Genomic DNA, 21,367 nt, shown 5'->3' on the forward strand with positions numbered 1-21,367 from the left:
CAGGTACTCCGGTTTCCTCCCACATTCCAAAAACATGCTAGGTTAATTAGCGACTCCAAATTGTCCATAGGTATGAATGTGAGTGTGAATGGTTGTTTGTCTATATGTGCCCTGTGATTGGCTGGCGGCCAGTCCAGGGTGTACCTCGCCTCTCGCCCAAAGACAGCTGGGATAGGCTCCAGCACCCCGCGACACTCATGAGGAAAAAGCGGTAGAAGATGAAAGTATGAATGAATGTTCTTATCACAAGTGTAAAACCCGTTCACTGGCTCTTTTGTGTAGAAAGGAAATCTTTAGATGTGAGTAAGTGATATCCGCCTCACCCTATTTGTTCCCCCGTGTCGATGCGCCTGCCATGACAGGTACTTTGGCAAAACAACACTTAAATGAGTCTTGCAAGCTAAAACACATCTCAGGATTTAAGGTGTTCTGCCCACACACACACACACACACACTTCTGACACACTTCCTGGAAATCACTGTGGAATCTTGGCCCTTAAATGAATATGCTTACATCATACTCAGATCAAATACAAGTTTATAGCTCTGTATAAGAAATTGTACCTATTGTCATGGCACACCCTGAACAGGATATGCACAGCCAGCTGTTTTGTCCAGGGGTTTCCTTGCCTTTTGAATTTTCATGACACCAATACTTTTTCACGTTTTTTTTTAGAAAACAATTTTTTTTCATGGGTGCTGTATGACTGAAGTTTACTTGACTTGGTAGATTATTTTTTGGTCTTATTTGGAGTCTGAAGTGTAATGATTGAAATAGACTACTGGGTGTATTGCTGTGGTTTGTAGTGAGTTGCTTACACAGTTACGATTCAGCATTCACAACCTTACAAATATTGTCAAAAAAACAATTTTAGTACTACTTTTGGATGGATTGAACATTTTGGAAGACTTCTTGTGGGCACTGTGTGTGGGCCGATAATAAATAAATTAATAAATGAATTACTCTCACAATAAATTATAATGAACACCTCCAATCAGGCAGGAAGAAAGTTCACTGTGTTGTCTGGTTTCAGCACCTTGGCGCGTTTATTGCCCTTTTTTCCAGTCACACACTCATTTTGGCTTGGTGTGGGTGGAGGCGGGGCCGGTGACATACACACAGAGTGCAGAAGAGTATGATGTGGTAGAAATGACATTATGCGTCCATTGTTTTTTGGCTATATTTGCGAAACAAAGCATTGACACACTTTAATAATCATGATTAACTTCTGTATCATTATCCCACTGTTTATGAGTCAGTGAATACATGCATAGTGTATACATTCATTCATTTTCTACCGCTACGGGGGTGCTGGAGCCTATCCCAGCTGTCTTCGGGCGAGAGGCGGGGTACACCCTGGACTGGTCGCCAGCCAATCACAGGGCACATATAGACAAACAACCATTCACACTCACATTCATTCCTATGGACAATTTGGAGTCGCCAATTAACCTAGCATGTTTTTGGAATGTGGGAGGAAACCGGAGTATCCGGAGAAAACCCACACATGCACGGGGAGAACATGCAAACTCCACACAGAGATAGCCGAGGGTGGAATTGAACCCTGGTCTCCTAGCTGTGAGGTCTGAGCGCTAACCACTAGACCGCCCTCATTCAGCAGCAGTCCTTTATAATTCATAAATATCTGATAATAGCACATAACTTCTATGTGTTTATGTCTTTATGCTTAGTTGACAATGTTTTCTTTTTCGCTGTTATGATTTCGCACTTTTGTCGTCAGTCCTTGAACACACCATAGCTGTGCACGGGAGAACATGCAAACTCCACACAGAGATGGCCGAGGGTGGAATCGAACCCTGGTCTCCTAGCTGCAACCACCATATAAGTAAAAATATATATATTTCCAATATGTGACTGCAAGTGGTGAGATAGGTGGCGGTGACAGTAGTTTATAAAAATTAAGAAATACAATAAATAACACCCACATATAGTATTTTCACCTGCAATTATATGGATTCATGTAATTATGGAGTCCTATTTACGCAAGCACCTAATCAGAACACACCCGACAGCTGGCATTGTGTGTGTGTGTGTTTCAGGGATTTGACACATTGTTTTACCATGTGGCATATGCCAGTGTTTTTATAGGCGCATGTAAATGTGTGTATATTCTCACTGGAAGCAACACACACACACTTCATTGTTAATTATGGCGTTTTCAATGCGGTAGATGATTTTCTTCATCACTCGTCACACTTTTTAATGAAGACCTTGCAGTGTTTAAGAATGGTCTGGACTGACAGTTGCATGCTTTATTTGAGGAACTTTCATTAAAAACCTCAAATGGTTTACATAAACTCATCATAATGTCTGATTTTTTGGGGGTCCCTTTGTGATTTATCCATCCATGGTCAATGATGCTTATTCTATCTATCTATCTATCTACCTATCCATCCATCCATCTATCCATGTGGGTATGCTGGAGCCTATGCCAGCTGTTTTTGGGAGAGAGGCGGGGTACACCCTGAACTGGTCGCCTTCATGATTTATTTCAACAATTATTAATCCCGGAAATATTAATCATTTCTACAAGGATTTCTAAAGCATATTTTGCTATTTAGACAAACATATTCCTGTTTTTAATAAATGACAGCAATTTGCAGTGGAATGTATTACATCATGAGTTTGACTTCCTTCTGTGTCGCTGTCACATGTCTGGCTGGTCTAGTTGCAGTGAATATTTGCTCGCTGCCTTAACAAAGGTACTTAATCACAATGCGCATAGCTATGAAAATACAGTTGTGTTTGCTGAAGGAAGGCCTGGAGGAAATGTACGTCGAGATACTTGATGGCTCGGTGTTTCCACACCTCTTTCAAACTGGTTGACAGGTAGTGAAATATGTGAGGTAGTAAAACGTGACAGAAGATGGCTTATGATTGAAATGTCAACAAAAGCAAGTTTGTTTTTTTTAAATCAAGAATAAACGTGTTGCCGGTCAAATCTAATGGTGTTCATGTTATTTGTTGAGGAAACAAGACAACGTATTATATTCATATTATTTGCGGATGATACCACTGCTTTTTGTTCTGGAGGGAGTACAGACAATCATTAAAAAGGTCAGAGAAGAAATGGTCACACGAAGAAGATGGTTTGATAATAGATTGTCCTTGAACTTAAGTAAAACTAAAATCATGCTGTTTGCTACCAACAGAAAGGACACGCACCAGCAAATACAAATAGACGGTGTGACATTGAAAGGGTGAACGAAAATACATTTCTGGGGATCACAATAGATGAAAATATGAGCTGGAAACCTCATATTACAAATATATAACATAAGGTGGCCAGAAATATTTCAGTATTGAACAAAGCAAAATTTGTTCTCAATCAGAAATCACTCCACACTCTTTATTGCTCTCTGGTTCTACCATATCTTACTTATTGTGTGGAAATATGGGCTAATAACTATAAAAGCAATCTTCACTCGCTAAATGTACTGCAAAAAAGGTCAGTAAGGATAATTCATAATGCCGCCTACAGAGAACATACTAACTCCTTATTTCTAAAATCACAAATACTTCAACTTGCTGATATAGTATCTTCAAACAGCTAAAATAATGCATAAGGCTAAAAACAACCAATTACCTAAAAATGGAATCCAATAATAAAAAAAAAACTTAAATTGTATTATAGAAAGCAGGAAGTGAACAAATGTAACAGTTACTGATTGTAAAAGTACCAGATGGAGGGGTAGGATTTAATAAGCTTTGCTTCTTCCTACTCCTTTCGGACATGTGGAACTGTGAACTGATTATGGGATGCATTCAATTGTAATCTGATGCATGTTCAAATGAAATAAAACCATTACCATTACCATTCATGTCTGTGTGTTATCAGGCACCTGCACATTGAAGGTCGTCTGCATCAGCTGACCTCTGAGTTGCTTGTGCTGCGTGAGAAGAAGAAACAGATCCAGCAAGAATTCACCAGTAACCCCACCCTTCAAACATCCACTGTAAGAAAACATGATAAATCCTGTTGTTATCTCAATCATGACCTCGACCTCATGACCCATCAGCTCATTAGTATTGTATATTGAATATTTTATATATATATATATACGTGTATATATATGATATGATATTTATCCCCAGACGCAGTTGTGTGCTTGTCAAGAACTTCACACCTCCGTCGGTGAGAGTTTGATCCAGTTTGAGAGGCTTGTGTTTCAAAAGGAGGCACTGAGCGCGCTCTGTAACCTTCTGAGCCAAGACCTGCACAGATATCAAGAAGAGACGAGCAGGCTAACACGTTTCACTAAGCTCATACTCAACCATTGGGACAGGTACACAATAAATATAGTATTGTATTATGACTGTGGGGGGTGCACGGCGCATGAGTGGCTAGCGTGCATGCCAGACAGCTAGGAGACCCGAGTTTGAGTCCACCCTCAGCCATTTCTGTGTGGAGTTTGCATGTTCTCCCCGTGCATGCGTGGGTTTTCTCCGGGTACTCCGGTTTCCTCCCACATTCCAAAAACATGCTAGGTTAATTAGCGACTCCAAATTGCTGGGATAGGCTCCTGCACCACCCCGTGACCCTTGTGAGGATAAGTAGTATAAAATGAATGGATGAATTATGACTGTGTCTCTAAAAATGCACCAGTGTTGTCCATAACATACACCTATCCATGCAATAATACTCAGCGCTACCATGACGACCGTTTGTGCAAATTAACAGTTCATAGATTTGACAGTATTTGTGATACATTTAGTGTATATAGTTATACTAGTGTTCACAAAGCAGATGATAAGACTGGCTTTTTCCTTCAGGTCAAAAGAGGAAGTGACCTCCACCATCAGCCCTAGTGGCCCCAGCATGCAGGAAAAGAACGAGACGGTGCAAGAAAGCAACATGGTATAGTAAAACGTCAACCATCTAATATTGCATTGCATTGCATTGCATTGAGTGAACTGCCATGACATGTGACTTTAGCTTGAGTGCATTCACCTAACATTGTTGGTTTTAATACCAAATGCCTTTATGGAGATGGCACATTTAGGTGCTTTTGACGTTTTGGAAAAATACTTTATCATGAATTCAGCACAAGTTTGTTTGACGGCATTGTGGTTCTGAAGGCTCTGTATGGGCCATTCGAGTTCTTCCACTCCAAAAATATCTGAGAACACTTTTATGGATCTTGTTTTGTGCATTGGAGGAACTCACTTAGATTGTTGTCATGGGACTATAAATGGTCAGAAAGTTAAAAAGGTTGCCAGTCAATCACAGGGCACATACGTATAGACCAGGGGTGGGCAAACTACGGCCCGGGGGCCACATCCGGCCCGCCAAGTGTTTAAATATGGCCCGCACGTTCTTTCCAAACTTAACATACAACCTGACATCATGGCTTTAGCCAACCTTTTGATGGTTTAGGTATTTTTTTTTTAATCAATTTGTTTATTTGATGTGATCTGCTGTTTACAAAGTGCTCCTGAAAAAAGGACACAAGCACATATACATAGCAGGTTGCATGACACTTACAGATACAATCATTCCAGGTGGACTGTTAGAATTATATGCGTAAAATATATAGTCTGGCCCCCTGTCAATTTTGTTAAATCAATGCGGCCCGCGAGTCAAAAAGTTTGCCCACCCCTGGTATAGACAAACAACCATTTACATATAACATTCATTCATTTTCTACTGCTTATCCTCACAAGCGTCGCGGGGGGTGCTGGAGCCTATCCCAGCTGTCTTCGGGCGAGAGGCGGGGTACACCCTGGACTGGTCGCCAGCCAATCACAGGGCACATATAGACAAACAACCATTCACACTCACATTCATACCTATGGACAATTTGGAGTCGCTAATTAACCTAGCATGTTTTTGGAATGTGGGAGGAAACCGGAGTACCCGAAGAAAACCCACGCATGAGATGGTCTAGGGTGGAATTGAACTCTGGTCTCCTAGCTGTCAGGTCTGCGCGCTAACCACTCGACCGCCGTGCAACAAGACTTGATTTGCTGATTTCAAAAATGATCTTAAAAATATACATACAAAAGTTTAAATAATATATATTTTTATATATATATTACAGCCCAGTCAAAATAAAACACAAAAATGGCTCGCTGAGTACCTGTTTGTTAAGGTTGTGTGTGTGTGTGTGTGTGTCTGGCATCAGTCCAGCTGTTGTCAGTCTTTGGTAGACAGTTGGAGTAGATACACAGCCAGCATCTGTCTGCTCATCTGGCTCTGTCTCTCTCACACACACACACACACACACACACACACACACACAACTTTTAGCATCTTACCCCTGAAAAAAACAAATCAAGCCAATAGACTGACACAGCGGTGACAGGTAGAAACGAGGAGTGAAACCTGGTTTGGCGTCTTATTAGAACAGAAAGCCTGTCAAAGTGTCATTAGAGTTTAAGCGGGGAAGCTTAAAGACAAACAGCAGACACAGCGGTACTGTGTCAGCTGCATACACACAACAGGAACCAAAAAAAAGTGTGTGTTTTAGTAGAGATAAAATGCACCAGGACCACTGTGGTGAATGCACAGTAGATTTTTAGGAGGGAGGATAACACCTGTAGTTTCTTTTTTTTTAATGCTGAACCACATTTCATGCATCACCAGAAGGCCTGTGTTTTAATTTTTAATTTTCATTGTAGTGAAGACATGGTTTATAAAAATGGCAGGCGTGGTGTATACAGTATATACAATGGATCCGCGCATATTCATGATTCAGCATCAAATAAATATATTTTTTCACTTTTCTGACTTATAAATGTAGTTAGAATGTTGTATTCTCATGTTAAACAATGCCGATGTTTAAGTTGTTACAAGCTGAGTGGGGCCAATCACAGCAGAGTGGGCGTGTCAGGAAGCAGGACGTGTGTGGAATAAATTAAAACAGTTTGGAAATCCAAGGAAATAGAACTGGAATAGGTGCAGATTCTGGAAGATCTACAAAAAAAAAAGCTTTCTGTGTGGGTTATTATGTGTAGCTGCTCTATAGGAGTCCACAACTCAATACAAAGGGACAGAAATTGACATAATAGGCCCCTATTTAAATATGCATGTTCTGTATATGTCACTATACATCTAATATCTCTGTATATGAGAGATTACTTCGCAGTGACGGGGATTCAAACCAGTCTCACGTTCCACTTCACTAATCTAGATGAGCCAATCGGCCCTGTGAGAGGTTTGATAACCTTTTCATCAGATTATTTGGACTTAATCTGTCTGAAAGTGAACCCAGATTTGTGTAATCTCGCATCAATATGATTAGAAAAAGAATGATTTAAATGTAATTTTATTAAACGTCTTAATATAATCACTGGGGCGGTCGAGTGGTTAGCGCGCAGACCTCACAGCTAGGAGACCAGGGTTCAATTCCACCCTCGGCCATTCTCCACGGTTTTCTCCGGGTACTCCGGTTTCCTCCCACATTCCAAAAACATGCTAGGTTAATTGGCCACTCCAAATTGTCCATAGGTATGAATGTGAGTGTGAATGGTTGTTTGTCTATATGTGCCCTGTGATTGGCTGGCGACCAGTCCACGGTGTACCCCGCCTCTCACCCCAAGACAGCGACCCTCGTGAGGAAAAAGCGGTAGAAAATGAATGACTATATCACTGATTGTGTGTGTGTGTGTGTGTGTGTGTGTGTGTGTGTGTGTGACATTCAAGCATCACAATGAAGTTAAAAGGAAAATCCCAAAGTAGATTACACTAAGAACGAGAATTGAGAAAACAATTTCCGTCAACAAAGCAGTCAGGTGGCCACAAACACCAAAATAATGAAAGGTCCTTTTGGCTGCAGATGGGTGACAGTTTGTAACTTTAAAAAAAAATGGCTTCCTATTGTCTTTGTGCAGATGAATTGAATGTTGGTTTGTGGTTGTTTGGTAAACAATGCCATCTATCAAAGAAATCCCTGCAAACATTCCTATTGCTCTCAGTACCGAATCAGGTTCTATTCAATACAATCCCGGCTGGTAGGACATGAGGACGAGAACATGGCGTTTCCAGGGCACAGCACCAGTTTAAACATGAGGCTCAGTCAAGGATCCTTCACAGCCTGGATGATGTATTATGGATATGATTGGATAGTAGTGCTGGGAAAGATCGGAGCATAGGAGTTCAGGTTCTACTTGGTCCAAAATGAGCAATAACCGCTTCAAGCTAATCTCTCCGCAGATATCATCCACCCTGGGTTTGCCACTTCTCCCACCCCAGCGTCAACACATCATCCCACAGCATCAAATAAATATATTTTGTTGTTTTTTTTCACTTTTCTGACCTATAAATATAGTTAGAATGTTGTATTCTCATATTAACTAATGCTGATGTTTAAGTTGTTACTAGCTGAGTGGGACCAATCACAGCAGAGTGGGCGTGTCAGGAAGCGGGAAATGGGTGGAATAAATTAAAACACACAATTTTGGAAATCCAAGGAAATAGAACTGGAATAGGTGCAGATTCTGGAAGATCTACAAAAAAAATCTTTCTGTGTGGGTTATTATGTGTAGCTGCTCTATAGGAGTCCACAACTCAATATAAAGGGCCAGAAATCCCACCATCCCACAGGGAGTCAGGTTGGTCCCAGCAAAGTGGGTGTGTCAGGAAGCGGGACATGGATGGAATAAATTAAAACACACCATTTTGGAAATCCAAGGAAATAGAACTGGAATAGGTGCAGATTCTGGAGGATCTACAAAAAAAGAAAAAAGCTTTCTGTGTGGGTTATTATGTGTAGCTGCTCTATAGGAGTCCACAACTCAATACAAAGGGCCAGAAATCCCATCATCCCACAGGGAGTCAGGCATGCGAGTCCGTGGATTAAGGCCACACGGTGCTTTGGTCCCAAACCCACCAAATTAAACCCTTGGACTTCTGCCACTTAATTTCTCTAAGTGGCATTGGCCTCGTTGTTATGATTGTTAATTAAAGTTGGATTTAGTCAAGTGGCTGATTGGCAAACAATGAAAAATGTTGCCATTTTCATTAATTATTTCTGTTTTGTGAGTTATTAAGTGAAGTGGACTTTGGTGTCTACCTCGTTTATCTAATTATTTACGTGAGAGACAGCCAGTTGGTTTGGCTGGGAGATTTTTCAGATGAGCAAACAGATGTTGCAGTTTCTCAAGAGGGATTTATGTCAAAATTACAGTTTACACACACATACACATACAGTACTGCATAATATACTTATTTGTCTTAACCATAACAAAGGAGAGTAATATTTGGCAATCCAGAGTACATCAAAAAGTTACCATATGCCTTCTGCTTTGCCTTAACTTCCTTTGGGGGTGTTTGTCATTGTGTCCGACTCTTTCAGCATACGCCCGAGTCGTCTCCCTCCCGCTCACCACTTAGTCCTCAGCAGACCTCCGACAAAGAAGAGGCCAAACAGAACCGAAGAGGCCTCTCAAATCTGCACCGAGCTGGCAGCGTCAAAGACCTTATCAGTAAATTCTCTGGTCCAGATTACGACTCGTATCTCAAGTCTCCTTTGAGTCTTTATTCTGGAGCAGGAAGAGTTGAAAAGCACGCCTTCTTTGAGACTGTTAGTCCTCCAAGGTCAAAGTTGAGTCCGACCGTTATCGGTCAAGACGACAAACCAGTTCCAAGTATCTCTGTGACTCCTCCATTCGAGGAAAGGAGTCGGAGTACGGGCGTACCTGTTCAAAGAGTCGTTCAAAGTAGCCAGATAACTGCAAGAATTGATTGTCCTGTAGATCACAGCAGTGAGAGGACAGATTCAAACAAAAGCACAGACTCTGGTAGAGATTCGGTGGCGGACTCTGGCATGGGATCGGTAAGCAAAAAGTAAACAATCTTGCATGGGAATTTCTCTGCATGAAGATATGGAATTACTCTGCATGTTCTTGAAATGCATGATTAGAGATTCGAAGCATGCACTCACATTATTATACTGGTCATATAGACTTAGTCAAGCTTCAATTAACTCTTTCCTTACCGTCAATGCTATTTTTTCACAGGATAATTGAACAGCATGATGTGATCTGGTAAAATAGACTCTGTCATTTTCTATTTCTGATAAGCTTTCTGTTGATTTGGTGCTTTTTGGCGAAGCAAAACTGCTTTTTATAACTAATTACAGCAGCCAATTACCCTTGCTCTGGAGATCCATACAAGGTCTCACTTCATTGGGAACGTTTCTGAGAAACGTACACGGACCACCATTGGAATACAATAGAGACATAGCACTATGTTGGGCATCTGTCCATCTAATGATTATTATTATTAGATTAAGGTCTGTGTGAGAAGTACTAGCTCATTGCAGGATGCAGTTAAAGCTACAAAATTTAGCATCTGGACTCAATGGGACACAAATTTATAGATGGGGGGGGGGGGTATTCTGCAAGATAGATTTTCAGACAAATACTTTAAATATGTTCGTAAAAAAAAAATAAATTATGCCAATGTTAGCAGACTTGTATGTCACAGTAGTCCTTGTGTGAGTACTCGGCATGTTAGTATTCTTATATTACAATATTTGCTGGAGGAATAAGCAGTTCGCCCTCGCTCTATTGGCAAGTGTTGTTAGAACGAAAAACCGGGTTTGACAAAGTAAGTTCATAACCAATTAAATCAGATTGGGGATTTTAGGTTCGGTTGAGTTCCATCTTGAGCCACTTTGGCCGAATACCTCATTGATGGTCCACGTTATGGACAAACAAGTCAAACACAACTTCCCATATTGGCTGAGTGGAACATCTCCAGTGGAAAGGAAACATAAAACAGAAACCATCTGCAGTCTTGGCCTATCTTCAGTTAGAACGCTATACAGAGAATGTTACCGAAAAGTAGACTCTATACTCTGATGACCCAGTGGTTTATTGATAAAACGTGATATATTATTGTTCGACAGCAACAAGTCCGACAATCAACAAAACAAAACAGACCATGTGATGCTTGAGGTGTGGAATTTCCATGAATAACATTACTGACCCATAACTGTCACTAACTTAGCCATCGTTTTTCTTGCAGTGACGTTATTCAAATAACATAAATGCATAGCAAAGCTACATGAGTTTTTATCATGAGCAGGTTTATTTTTCTTTATCTGTTTACATCATATATAGAGTTGTATAGATATAGTTCATCTTCAAACAGATAAAATAATGCATAAGGCTAAAAACAACCAATTACCTAAAAATGTCATCCAATGTGAAATATGATCTCAGGGAAGAAGTACATTTGAAACAATTCTATGCTAGGACTACGTTATGCTAGCCATAGCATTTCAGTATGTGGAATCAAACTATGGAATGGATTGAGTAAGGACCTCAAACAATGCACAACAATGAGCCAATTCAAGAAACAATACAAGCAGTTGATGTTTGCTAAATACAAGGATGAAGAGTCTTGAACCAGTCATGATGTGCTATATATATCACTATATTGACACTTACTATGGTACACATTATGTCATTGGATGGTCATATCACCTCGTACTTCGGTATGAGGTACATTATTTAAAAAAACAACCTTAAACTGTATTATGGAAAGCAGGAAGTGAACAAATGTAACAGTTACTGATTGTAAAAGTACCAGATGGAGGGGTAGGATTTAATAAGCTTTGCTTCTTCCTACTCCTTTTGGACATGTGGAACTGTGAACCGATTATGTGATGCATTCAATTGTAATCTGATGCATGTTCAAATGAAATAAAACCATTACCATCATTTAGTCCTAGTTTTAACCCTTGGTTGGTCCTCATTAAACAACATTCCATATTATGATGTTTTGTAGTTGCTCCCATAAATTAAATTTAAAGATAATTTTGGTCCGTAGACATGAGAATCTCCTAAGAACCCGTTAGAGTGGAAGAAGAATATGAACACAATGCAGTGTGGGAGAATAAGTGCCAAATAAGCTTCTTTACCTGCCCACACACATACGCAAATTATTATTATTTATTGTAAATTATTTGTACAAATTACAGTTTACGCTGTACATTGTTCATATTTGAAGTCATCTATTTATTCTCCACACTATTATTTAGTATTTATTATTTTACGGGAGCCAGGCAACGACATTTCGTTGGCAATTGTGCAATGACAATAAAGTCTATCTATCTAACATGAATTATTAGTTCCATGTTTTAATGTCATTATGTCTCCCAAGCAAAAGTAAAGGATAGCAATCACCACGGAATTAAAAATGAACATCAAATATACTAGGACACTGTTTTGGTCCTAACTGCTTGACTGTTGCAACCGTAATATGAAAGCTGCAACACGTTTTGTATACGTTTTTTTTTTTTTTTTTTTGGTAATAGAAGTCTTGATTTGATTTCACCTGTCGGTACTATGCATTCATTACCTCCCACTTTAATCACTAGCATCAGCACATGTCACTAACATCTCGCTTGTCTTCGTCCTGAATGCATATAATACTTGCATGCTATTTTCTTGTTTTTTTCATGTTTCTTCTTTGTTTCAGGAGCCTGAAAGTGATTCAAACAAGCAGCCGGACAGTCTGTCAGAGGAGGAGCCCTCCACTCCAAGAGTTGTACCGCCCAGCCCCAGATATCAGCTGTTCCTTGACAACGAGCTGAAGACCAACGGCTTGAGTAGCAGGGATGCAGATGGCCCAGGAGGCGGAGGCCCGCTGGGGGAGAATGGCTCCAGGTTGTCCCGGTGGGAGACCACACGACCAGGGCTGAACTACCTAGGGTCCATGGAGTCCATCGCGTCACGGGACTTTGACATTGATCGGGTAGGTCTGGCTGACGGGGGGTATTTAGATTGTGGATCTGTAAATGCTGCCCTCACTGAAAGTGAAACTGAAATAATATTTAGTTGGCTCCCCTTTCAAGTAAGAACAGATTGCATCTTTTCTGGTTTAGTGTGGGTGTTTTGTCCATTTATCCAGGAGAACATTTTGATGTTGGACCTGAGAGTCTTCTGGGTCAGCATTTCTCTTCTAGTTCGCATCACAAATGTGTTTAATGGGCTTTACGCAGACTCTTCCACACCAAACTCATCCAGACATGCCTGCTTTTTTTTTTTTTTTTTTTGCACCAGGATACGTTCATGATAAACCAATGGAGGACATTCCTCCAACTCTTTGAGTTGACTTTCACTGAAAGTAAGGCGCCTAGTCCGACTCCTAATTGATTGACGCCCACAGAAATCTGTTATTAAACATCGCCATCTGGTGGAGAAAATATAGATTTGTTTTTTTCTTGTTAATAAATTATGTCTTTTAGGGACTTCATTCATTTATTTTCTACCGCTTATCCTCACGAGGGTGCTGGAGCCTATCCCAGCTGTCTTTGGGTGAGAGGCGGGATTCACCCTGGACTGTTATTTTATTTTTTATCCTTTAGTTTATTCCTGTAAAATTACAAAAAAAATTGTTAGAATGTGATCTTTTCCTCATATTTTGACTTTATTCTCATAAAAGTATAGCTATTTTGTAATTGTCATTTATAATTTATTCCCATAATATATATTATACATTTTTCTGCACCCAATTTTCCAAAAATAACAACTTTAATCGTTATTTTGTTTGTTTCTCATAATATTACAACTTTAAAAAAATATAGACAAACAACCATTCACACTCACATTCATACCTATGGACAATTTGCGCCAACCTAGCATGTTTTTTTTTTTTTTAATTACAACTTTTTTTTGTTAGAATGTGATCTTTTCCTGATAATATTTTGACTTTATTCTCATAAAAGTACAGCTGTTTTATAATTGTCATTTATAAAGTTAGCTATGGACAATTAGCAGTCGCCCATTAGCCTAGCATGTTTTTGGAATGTGGGAGGAAACCGGAGAAAACCCACGCATGCACGGGGGGAACATGCAAACTCCACACAGAGATGGCCGAGGGTGGAATTGAACCCTCGGTCTCCTAGCTGTGAGGTCTGCACGCTAACCACTAGACTGCTGTGCCGCCTTTTAGGGACTTATGCTTTGGAAATATGCAGAAGTCAACCTTTTTGGATGATGTGCTTGTGCACCAGCTTTCCTCATTGTGGAAGAAGATGGATTCATGGACACTTTTATTGCAAATGCTGATCCACAACTAGAGGAGAACATTAATGTCATTGTAGCAGGAGGGTTTGGTGTGTTGTTTTTATTAGCTGTCTAATCCATACTCTGTTTCACATACTCTGTTTCACTTGTTTAATTGGAATATGGAAGGAAATGAGCATTTTAAAGATATACTCATTAAATGAAGTATTTTTCTTTTGTTTTTTTTACAGGCAAGCATGATTGACAGCCCGTCTCGAGTGTTCAACAGCCCCTACAGCTTGAACATGAACACACATTTGGTAAAAAAATAGAAGAAAAACTGTGCTCCACAATGTTGCAAGCATAAACAGCAATTATGGGCCTGACTAATTATTATTATGGGCCTGACTTGACAACATTATAGCCAATGAAACCTTGCTTGTGTAAACTAAACAGCCACCTTCCATACTCTCTATGTTTATATGCAGACAGGAATGGTATCTCCTGCCACATCGGAGTTGAACCTGCACACCTACAGTCGTAGCAGCAGTCCGGTGCTGATGACGGGGCCCACCCTCATTCCCCCTCGCACGCGATACTCCGCATACGATGCTCTCTTGAAGAGGAGGAACGACGTCCCTAATCCCGTATGCATCCCTACAAATACTTACACACACAAAACACATTCTATGCTAACTTTGTTTTTTTTTTTTCTAATGCTCGTATGTAGGTGGTACCCACCCACTACAGCTTACGATCCAGCACACTGGGGGGGGGGCCCAATAGAAAAGACTTCATTGAGGAATTGACCAAACAGTTGGATGCCTGTCAGAAGGTAAGCCATGCTCACGTATTTTACATGCAAATAGATATACTGTATATCTATCTATACCGGCACAGCGGTCGAGTGGTTAGCGCGCAGACCTCACAGCTAGGAGACCAATTCAATTCCACCCTCGGCCAATCTCTGTGTGGAGTTTGCATGTTCTCCCCGTGCATGCGTGGGTTTTCTGCGTGGGTTTCTCCGGGTACTCCGGTTTCCTCCCACATTCCAAAAACATGCTAGGTTAATTGGCGACTCCAAATTGTCCCTAGGTATGAATGTGAATGTGAATGGTTGTTTGTCTATATGTGCCCTGTGATTGGCTGGCCACCAGTCCAGGGTGTACCGAAGACAGCTGGGATAGGCTCCAGCACCCCCCGCGACTCTGGTGAGGAAAAGTGGTAGAAAATGAATGAATAATGTAAATAAGTCATGGTGGATGAGTGGTTAGCATGTTGGCCACATAGTCAGGAGATCAGGAAGATCAGGCATGTTCGCACCGTGCATGTGTGGGTTTCCTCCGGGTTTCCTCCCACAAACAAACAAAAACATGCTAGGTTAATTAGCGACTCCAAATTGTCCATAGGTATGAATGTGAGTGTGAATGGTTGTTTGTCTATATGTGCCCTGTGATTGGCTGGCGACCAGTCCAGGGTGTACCCCGCCTCTCGCCCGAAGACAGCTGGGATAGGCTCCAGCACCCCCGCGACCCTCGTGAGGAAAAGCGGTAGAAAATGAATGAATGAACCTACCACACATGAAAAATAATGTAAATAAGTCAGCGCAAGGCTGCACGGTGGCCAAGTGGTTAGCATGTTGGCCAAGTGGTTAGCATGTTGGCCAAGTGGTTAGCATGTTGGTCAAGTGGTTAGCATGTTGGTCAAGTGGTTAGCATGTTGGCCAAGTGGTTAGCATGTTGGCCAAGTGGTTAGCATGTTGGCCGCATAGTCAGGAGAACAGGAAGATCAGGCATCTCTGTGTGGAGTTTGCATGTTCACACGGTGCATGCGTGGGTTTCCTCCGGGTTTCCTCCCACAAACATAAACAAAAACATGCTAGGTTAATTGGTGACTCCAAATTGTCCATAGATATGAATGTGTACCCCACAATTATTGATATATAGAATGTTCCAGTATCAGGAACAATAATTTTAATATTCATTTATTGAACTGCTGTGTATGTTCTCTTCAGCGTAACCAGTTCCTGGAGGCTGAGAGTGTGGAGATGGAGAAAGAGAGGAACCAGATCAGGTGGGACACGAATCACATCATTCAGTGTGTCGGCACTACATTTTGAAAACATCTGTCATGTGTGATGATGTCACGATGTACACAACATAAACGAAGGTTCGAAATGCGTGGCCTGCTGGTGAACAACGAAGACCTGCTGAGGACCAACACTCAGATGGCCAATGAGATGAAAAGACTGAGAGAGCAGATATTGGAGATGGAGAGAACCAATCAGATCCTGGCGGAGAAGCACAGAGAGATGGAGGTATAAAACATGGCGGTGATGATAAATAGTCAATTTACAGCAATACAAGCCGTGCACTCATTACTTTATGTGATTCTGTCATCTTCCGTCATGTGTGCAGATCGAGGTGAAGCAGGCCCGTGACGTGATGTTGGAGGCCAATACTCAAGAGTATGCCTTCAGCTTCCTCCAGCAGACCCTTAAGAACAAGATCCAGGATGCTGAGGTGTGTCAATAAACCTAGAATCATCACACTAGTAGCCATCACCAGTAACTACGGTAACGATACCACCAGAGCACATAGCAAAATATATCATAGTAATAATAATAATAATGGTGAGGTTATTTGAATTATAATTCAACACATCCATGACATTCCAAACTGAGCATCCATTGCTTATATTAATACTGCACATATTAATATTATGCATGTTAACAAGAGTTATTTATGTGTGTGTAGGAGAGCCTGGAGAAGCAAACGCTGCACTCTCAGACTCTGGCAGAGAAGTTATGGCTTGCTGAGAGACAGCTGGAGGAGCTGGAGGTGGACAAAGACAGCAAACACAAGAAGACGTCTGAACTCAACAGCACCATCAATAGACTCGAAGAAGAGGTGCGTTGATACGAGACGTCACACTACATTCGACATTTTGTGTGAGAATGATAAGCTCTTTCCATCAAGATTACACATAAAAAATATATGTTTTTATTTAGTGGATGTCACACTAAAAAGATGGTTGGATAATAGATTGTCCTTGAACCTAAGTAAAACTAAAATCATGCTGTTTGCTAACAGCAGAAAGGACACGCACCAGCAAATACAAATAGACGGAAAGGGTGAACAAAAATACATTGCTGGGGATCACAATAGATGAAAATATGAGCTGGAAACCTCATATTACAAATATATATAAACATAAGGTGGCCAGAAATATTTCAGTATTGAACAAAGCAAAATTTGTTCTCAATCAGAAATCACTCCACACTCTTTATTGCTCTCTGGTTCTACCATATCTTACTTATTGTGTGGAAATATGTGCTAATAACTATAAAAGCAATCTTCACTCGCTAAATGTACTGCAAAAAAGGTCAGTAAGGATAATTCATAATGCGAACATAATAAGAACATACTAACTCCTTATTTCTAAAATCACAAATACTTCAACTTGCTGCTATAGTTCATCTTCAAACAGCTAAAATAATGCATAAGGCTAGAAACAACCAATTACCTAAAAATGGAATCCAATAATAAAAAAAAACCTTAAACTGTATTATGGAAAGCAGGAAGTGAACAAATGTAACAGTTACTGATTGTAAAAGTACCAGATGGAGGGGTAGGATTTAATAAGCTTTGCTTCTTCCTACTCCTTTTGGACATGTGGAACTGTGAACTGATTATGTGATGCACACAATTGTAATCTGATGCATGTTCAAATGAAAATATGTGGAAATATGGGGTAATAATTATAAAAGCAATCTTCACTCGCTAAATGTACTGCAAAAAAGGTCAGTAAGGATAATTCATAATGCTATAATTATATATATATAATACTTAAACTTGCTGATATAGTTCATCTTCAAACAGCTAAAATAATGCATAAGGCTAAAAATAACCAATTACCTAAAAATGTCATCCAATAATAAAAAAAAACCTTAAACTGTATTATGGAAAGCAGGAAGTGAACAAATGTAACAGTTACTGATTGTAAAAGTAATAAGCTTTGCTTCTTCCTACTCCTTTTGGACATGTGGAACTGTGAACTGATTATGTGATGCACTCAATCGTAATCTGATGCATGTTCAAATGAAATAAAACCATTACCATTTGTGCAGAATGTGCATACAGAATGTGTTCCACAACATCACAGCCTGCCAAATAATGTCCCTACTGGGAAATGAAACACCGCCCTCTGCTGGATTCATGGATGCAGCACTCTTTCCTCTTGCAGATATCTGTTTCTATTTAAATATTTAATGTATCTTTTTTTGTGCAAGACTGTTTCATTTCAATCCAGCAAATGACAAATAAAGTACAAATAGTTTTATGTCAAACTGCAAGCGTCCATAACTATGTTATTTAATTATTTACTTGTGTGTCTCCAGCTTGCCGAGGCCTTGCAGATGTCCTCCCAGTGCACAGCAGAGTTCAACCTGCAACAGAAATTGCGTCAGGATGCCCAGCTGAGGGTGGAGGAGCTGGAGGAGTCCTTACTGGAGAAGGAGCAAGAGCTGCAGAGACTTCAAGCTATTGTCAACAGGTTGCAGGGAGAGGTTAGTCAACATAAGAAGAATAACAGTCGATGGTGTTTGTATCTGATGATATGCTCCATATGTGACGTAGGTGTCAGGTAAGCTGATTGACAAGGAGCGTACACTGGAGGAGGAGATCCAGCTGAGGGAGAGGCTTCAGCTGCAGTGCAAGCAGGCGGAGAGGACAGTGGACGATCTTCACATGGAGCTGCAGACCACCATCCAAGCCAGAGATGACCTCGCCAAACAGCTCAAACTGGCTCAGGTACTGATCGGTCGGGCTCGCTCGGAACTTCACAATTCGTTAAAATGTAGAACATCAGTGTGGAGACACAGAAGGTGTCATGTTTGAGGCAGAATAAGGACCTTTCGTTGGAACTAAAACTAAACAAAAACTATATATTGGGGTGTTGGATGGAAGCAGTTAATCAGAGCCGATCCACAGTGTGTTTCCATGCACAAACCTGTTGATTCAAACTCAGATGTCAACTTGAATTAATCAAGCAAAGTAACCGTTTTGGGGTTAATGAGGTGTTAATTATGCAAATCCCATTTAGCAATCATTGTGCATATTTCATAATCCTAAACATTCATCATGTCACTAATTGTGAAGATACTTCATCTGTCCCGTTTCTAAATAACTTCACTCTCCAAGTTCTTGACATGATCACCACAAATGACCTCATAGTAGATGCTGCTTGGATGTAGTATTTGTAAGAATTACTTGATCACTGCTGATTTTAAACTTCACGCTATATCAAGGTCTCCTCGAGATGATTGTGAGAAAGGTGAGGGACCAGCCCAGAATTACACAGGACTTTGATCTCAACGGTCACCAAGGAAATCATTCACAACATACTTTGATTTACAGGCCTGCAAAGTGGCAGCCCATCCTATTATTCCTCACAATTCACTATTTGTTATGGGCCTGCAAAACAAAGCCCAACAGGCCATACTTTTATTCATCATACTTTACTATTTATTATGGGCCTAAAAAACAAAGCGGAACAGCCCATCATTTTATTCCTCATACTGTACTATTTATTATTAGCCTATAAAACAAAGCACAACAGCCCATCATGTTATTCCTCACAATTCACTATTTATTATGGGCCTGCATAACAAAGCCCAACAGGCCATACTTTTATTCATCATACTTTACTATTTATTATGGGCCTATAAAACAAGGCGCAACAGCCCATCATGTTATTCCTCACAATCCACTATTTATTATGGGCCTGCAAAACAAAGCCCAACAGGCCATACTTTTATTCATCATACTTTACTATTTATTATGGGCCTACAAAACAAAGCGGAACAGCCCATCATTTTATTCCTCACAATTCACTATTTATTATGGGCTTGCAAAACAAAGCCCAACAGGGCATCATTTTATTCCTCATACTTTACTATTTATTATGGGCCTATAAAACAAAGCACAACAGCCCATCATGTTATTCCTCATACTTTACTATTTATTATTAGCCTATAAAACAAAGCACAAAAGCCCATCATGTTATTCCTCACAATCCACTATTTACTATGGGCCTGCAAAACAAAGCACAACAACTCATACTTTTATTCCTCACACTTGACTATTTACTATGGGCCTGCAAAACAAAGCACAACAGCTCATACTTTTATTCCTCACACTTGACTATTTACTATTATGGGCCTGCATAACAAAGCGCATCATCCTATGCTTTTATTCCTCAAACTTTAATATATGTTATGGCCGGGCAAAACAAAGCTCAACAACCCATACTTTAATTCTTCACACTTTACTATTCATTATGGTCCTGCAAAACAAAGCACAAGCCCATTCCTTGCTTAAATAAGGTAAATGCTAACAACCAGCAAGAATATAACACTGGACCGGAGATAAGCAACAGGCAGGCCCATTTCCTGGTTTTGTTGTCTTTGTTAAAATACCATAAAAGTAATTTAGACTGTTCATAGCTTTGAATAGGTTAAAATTACATAATGCAATTATTCTTTTCCCCACGCTGTGTGACCTTTTTAGGAGAAAATGATTGACCTGGAAAGTGATGTGGAGGAGCTGCATGACAGCGAGCAGCGATGGGCCTCCAAGCACAAGAGAGCTATAGAACAGGTAGATGAAGTGTGGATGACTATTCATATTTCATGTCATCAGTTTATTTCACTTTTATTGACACATATTTATGGTTTCTGTCAGACTGAGCAGCTGCAGCTGAAGCTGATTCAGGAAAAAGATCTGAACGACCAGCTGGAAACTGAGAAGGCCATCACGGAGCGACAAGTGCGTGTCCTGTGTGGTTTCATTTTTTTTTTTTTAAATACTTTTTTCATATTGTGTATATGATACATTAAGTTTTTCAAAATTATGCACATTATGCAGTAATTGTAAACAAGCATATAACATATCTTAACATACAGCCAAATTAATGCCTTTGTTGTAAAAAAAAAACAAAACAAAACATTTGTGTGTCTCTTCTCTGTCAAGTATCGTGAGCTACGTTTAGAGTTGGACGAGTTTCAGAACTCCAAACCTTCAGATGACATCATCTCCAAGACGGAGACCCGAGTCAGAGAGCTGGAGAACTCTCTCAGAACCGAGGAGAGGTACTTACAGTATACCGTATGACATTATACACTACATAGAGAACAGTGAAGGAGTAAGAACCCACCTGTGTTTCACGCAGGAGTAAAGCGGCTCTTAACAACACCATTGGTAAACTGGAGAGGAGGATCAATGAGCTTGGAGATCAGATGGAGGAGGAGCACAGGATAGCTGCAGAGCAAAAAGACCTGGTAAGTCATCCACTTCATACGTTAATGTAATCATCATGCAAGGCGGT

General features: G+C 40.3%; 2 protein-coding genes across 3 annotated transcripts in view; one reads left to right on the forward strand and one right to left on the reverse strand.

Annotated features, from left to right (window-relative positions):
* LOC131106959 (cingulin-like protein 1) overlaps nt 1-21,367 on the forward strand; it is a 44,648-nt gene that overhangs the window by 19,833 nt on the left and 3,448 nt on the right. Inside the window, exons 3-20 of the mRNA XM_058056531.1 lie at nt 3,861-3,978; nt 4,118-4,308; nt 4,796-4,880; nt 9,319-9,798; nt 12,453-12,728; nt 14,233-14,301; nt 14,470-14,628; nt 14,712-14,816; nt 15,996-16,054; nt 16,151-16,298; nt 16,399-16,503; nt 16,738-16,890; nt 18,381-18,548; nt 18,619-18,792; nt 20,551-20,640; nt 20,725-20,808; nt 21,013-21,131; nt 21,212-21,320. Coding sequence (XP_057912514.1) covers nt 4,842-4,880; nt 9,319-9,798; nt 12,453-12,728; nt 14,233-14,301; nt 14,470-14,628; nt 14,712-14,816; nt 15,996-16,054; nt 16,151-16,298; nt 16,399-16,503; nt 16,738-16,890; nt 18,381-18,548; nt 18,619-18,792; nt 20,551-20,640; nt 20,725-20,808; nt 21,013-21,131; nt 21,212-21,320 — 2,337 coding nt within the window. The 5' untranslated portion in view covers nt 3,861-3,978; nt 4,118-4,308; nt 4,796-4,841. The remainder of the gene's footprint in view (nt 1-3,860; nt 3,979-4,117; nt 4,309-4,795; nt 4,881-9,318; nt 9,799-12,452; nt 12,729-14,232; nt 14,302-14,469; nt 14,629-14,711; nt 14,817-15,995; nt 16,055-16,150; nt 16,299-16,398; nt 16,504-16,737; nt 16,891-18,380; nt 18,549-18,618; nt 18,793-20,550; nt 20,641-20,724; nt 20,809-21,012; nt 21,132-21,211; nt 21,321-21,367) is intronic.
* The window catches only part of rab27b (RAB27B, member RAS oncogene family), a 43,699-nt gene continuing 42,543 nt past the window's right edge, over nt 20,212-21,367 (reverse strand). Inside the window, exon 8 of one of the 2 annotated variants that reach the window (XM_058056553.1) lies at nt 20,212-21,300. The gene's annotated coding sequence lies outside the window, so the exon portion shown is untranslated. The remainder of the gene's footprint in view (nt 21,301-21,367) is intronic. The other variant, XM_058056542.1, reaches the window with a different exon arrangement.

This window comes from Doryrhamphus excisus, chromosome 2 (assembly GCF_030265055.1).
Source record: "Doryrhamphus excisus isolate RoL2022-K1 chromosome 2, RoL_Dexc_1.0, whole genome shotgun sequence".
NCBI lineage: Eukaryota > Metazoa > Chordata > Actinopteri > Syngnathiformes > Syngnathidae > Doryrhamphus > Doryrhamphus excisus.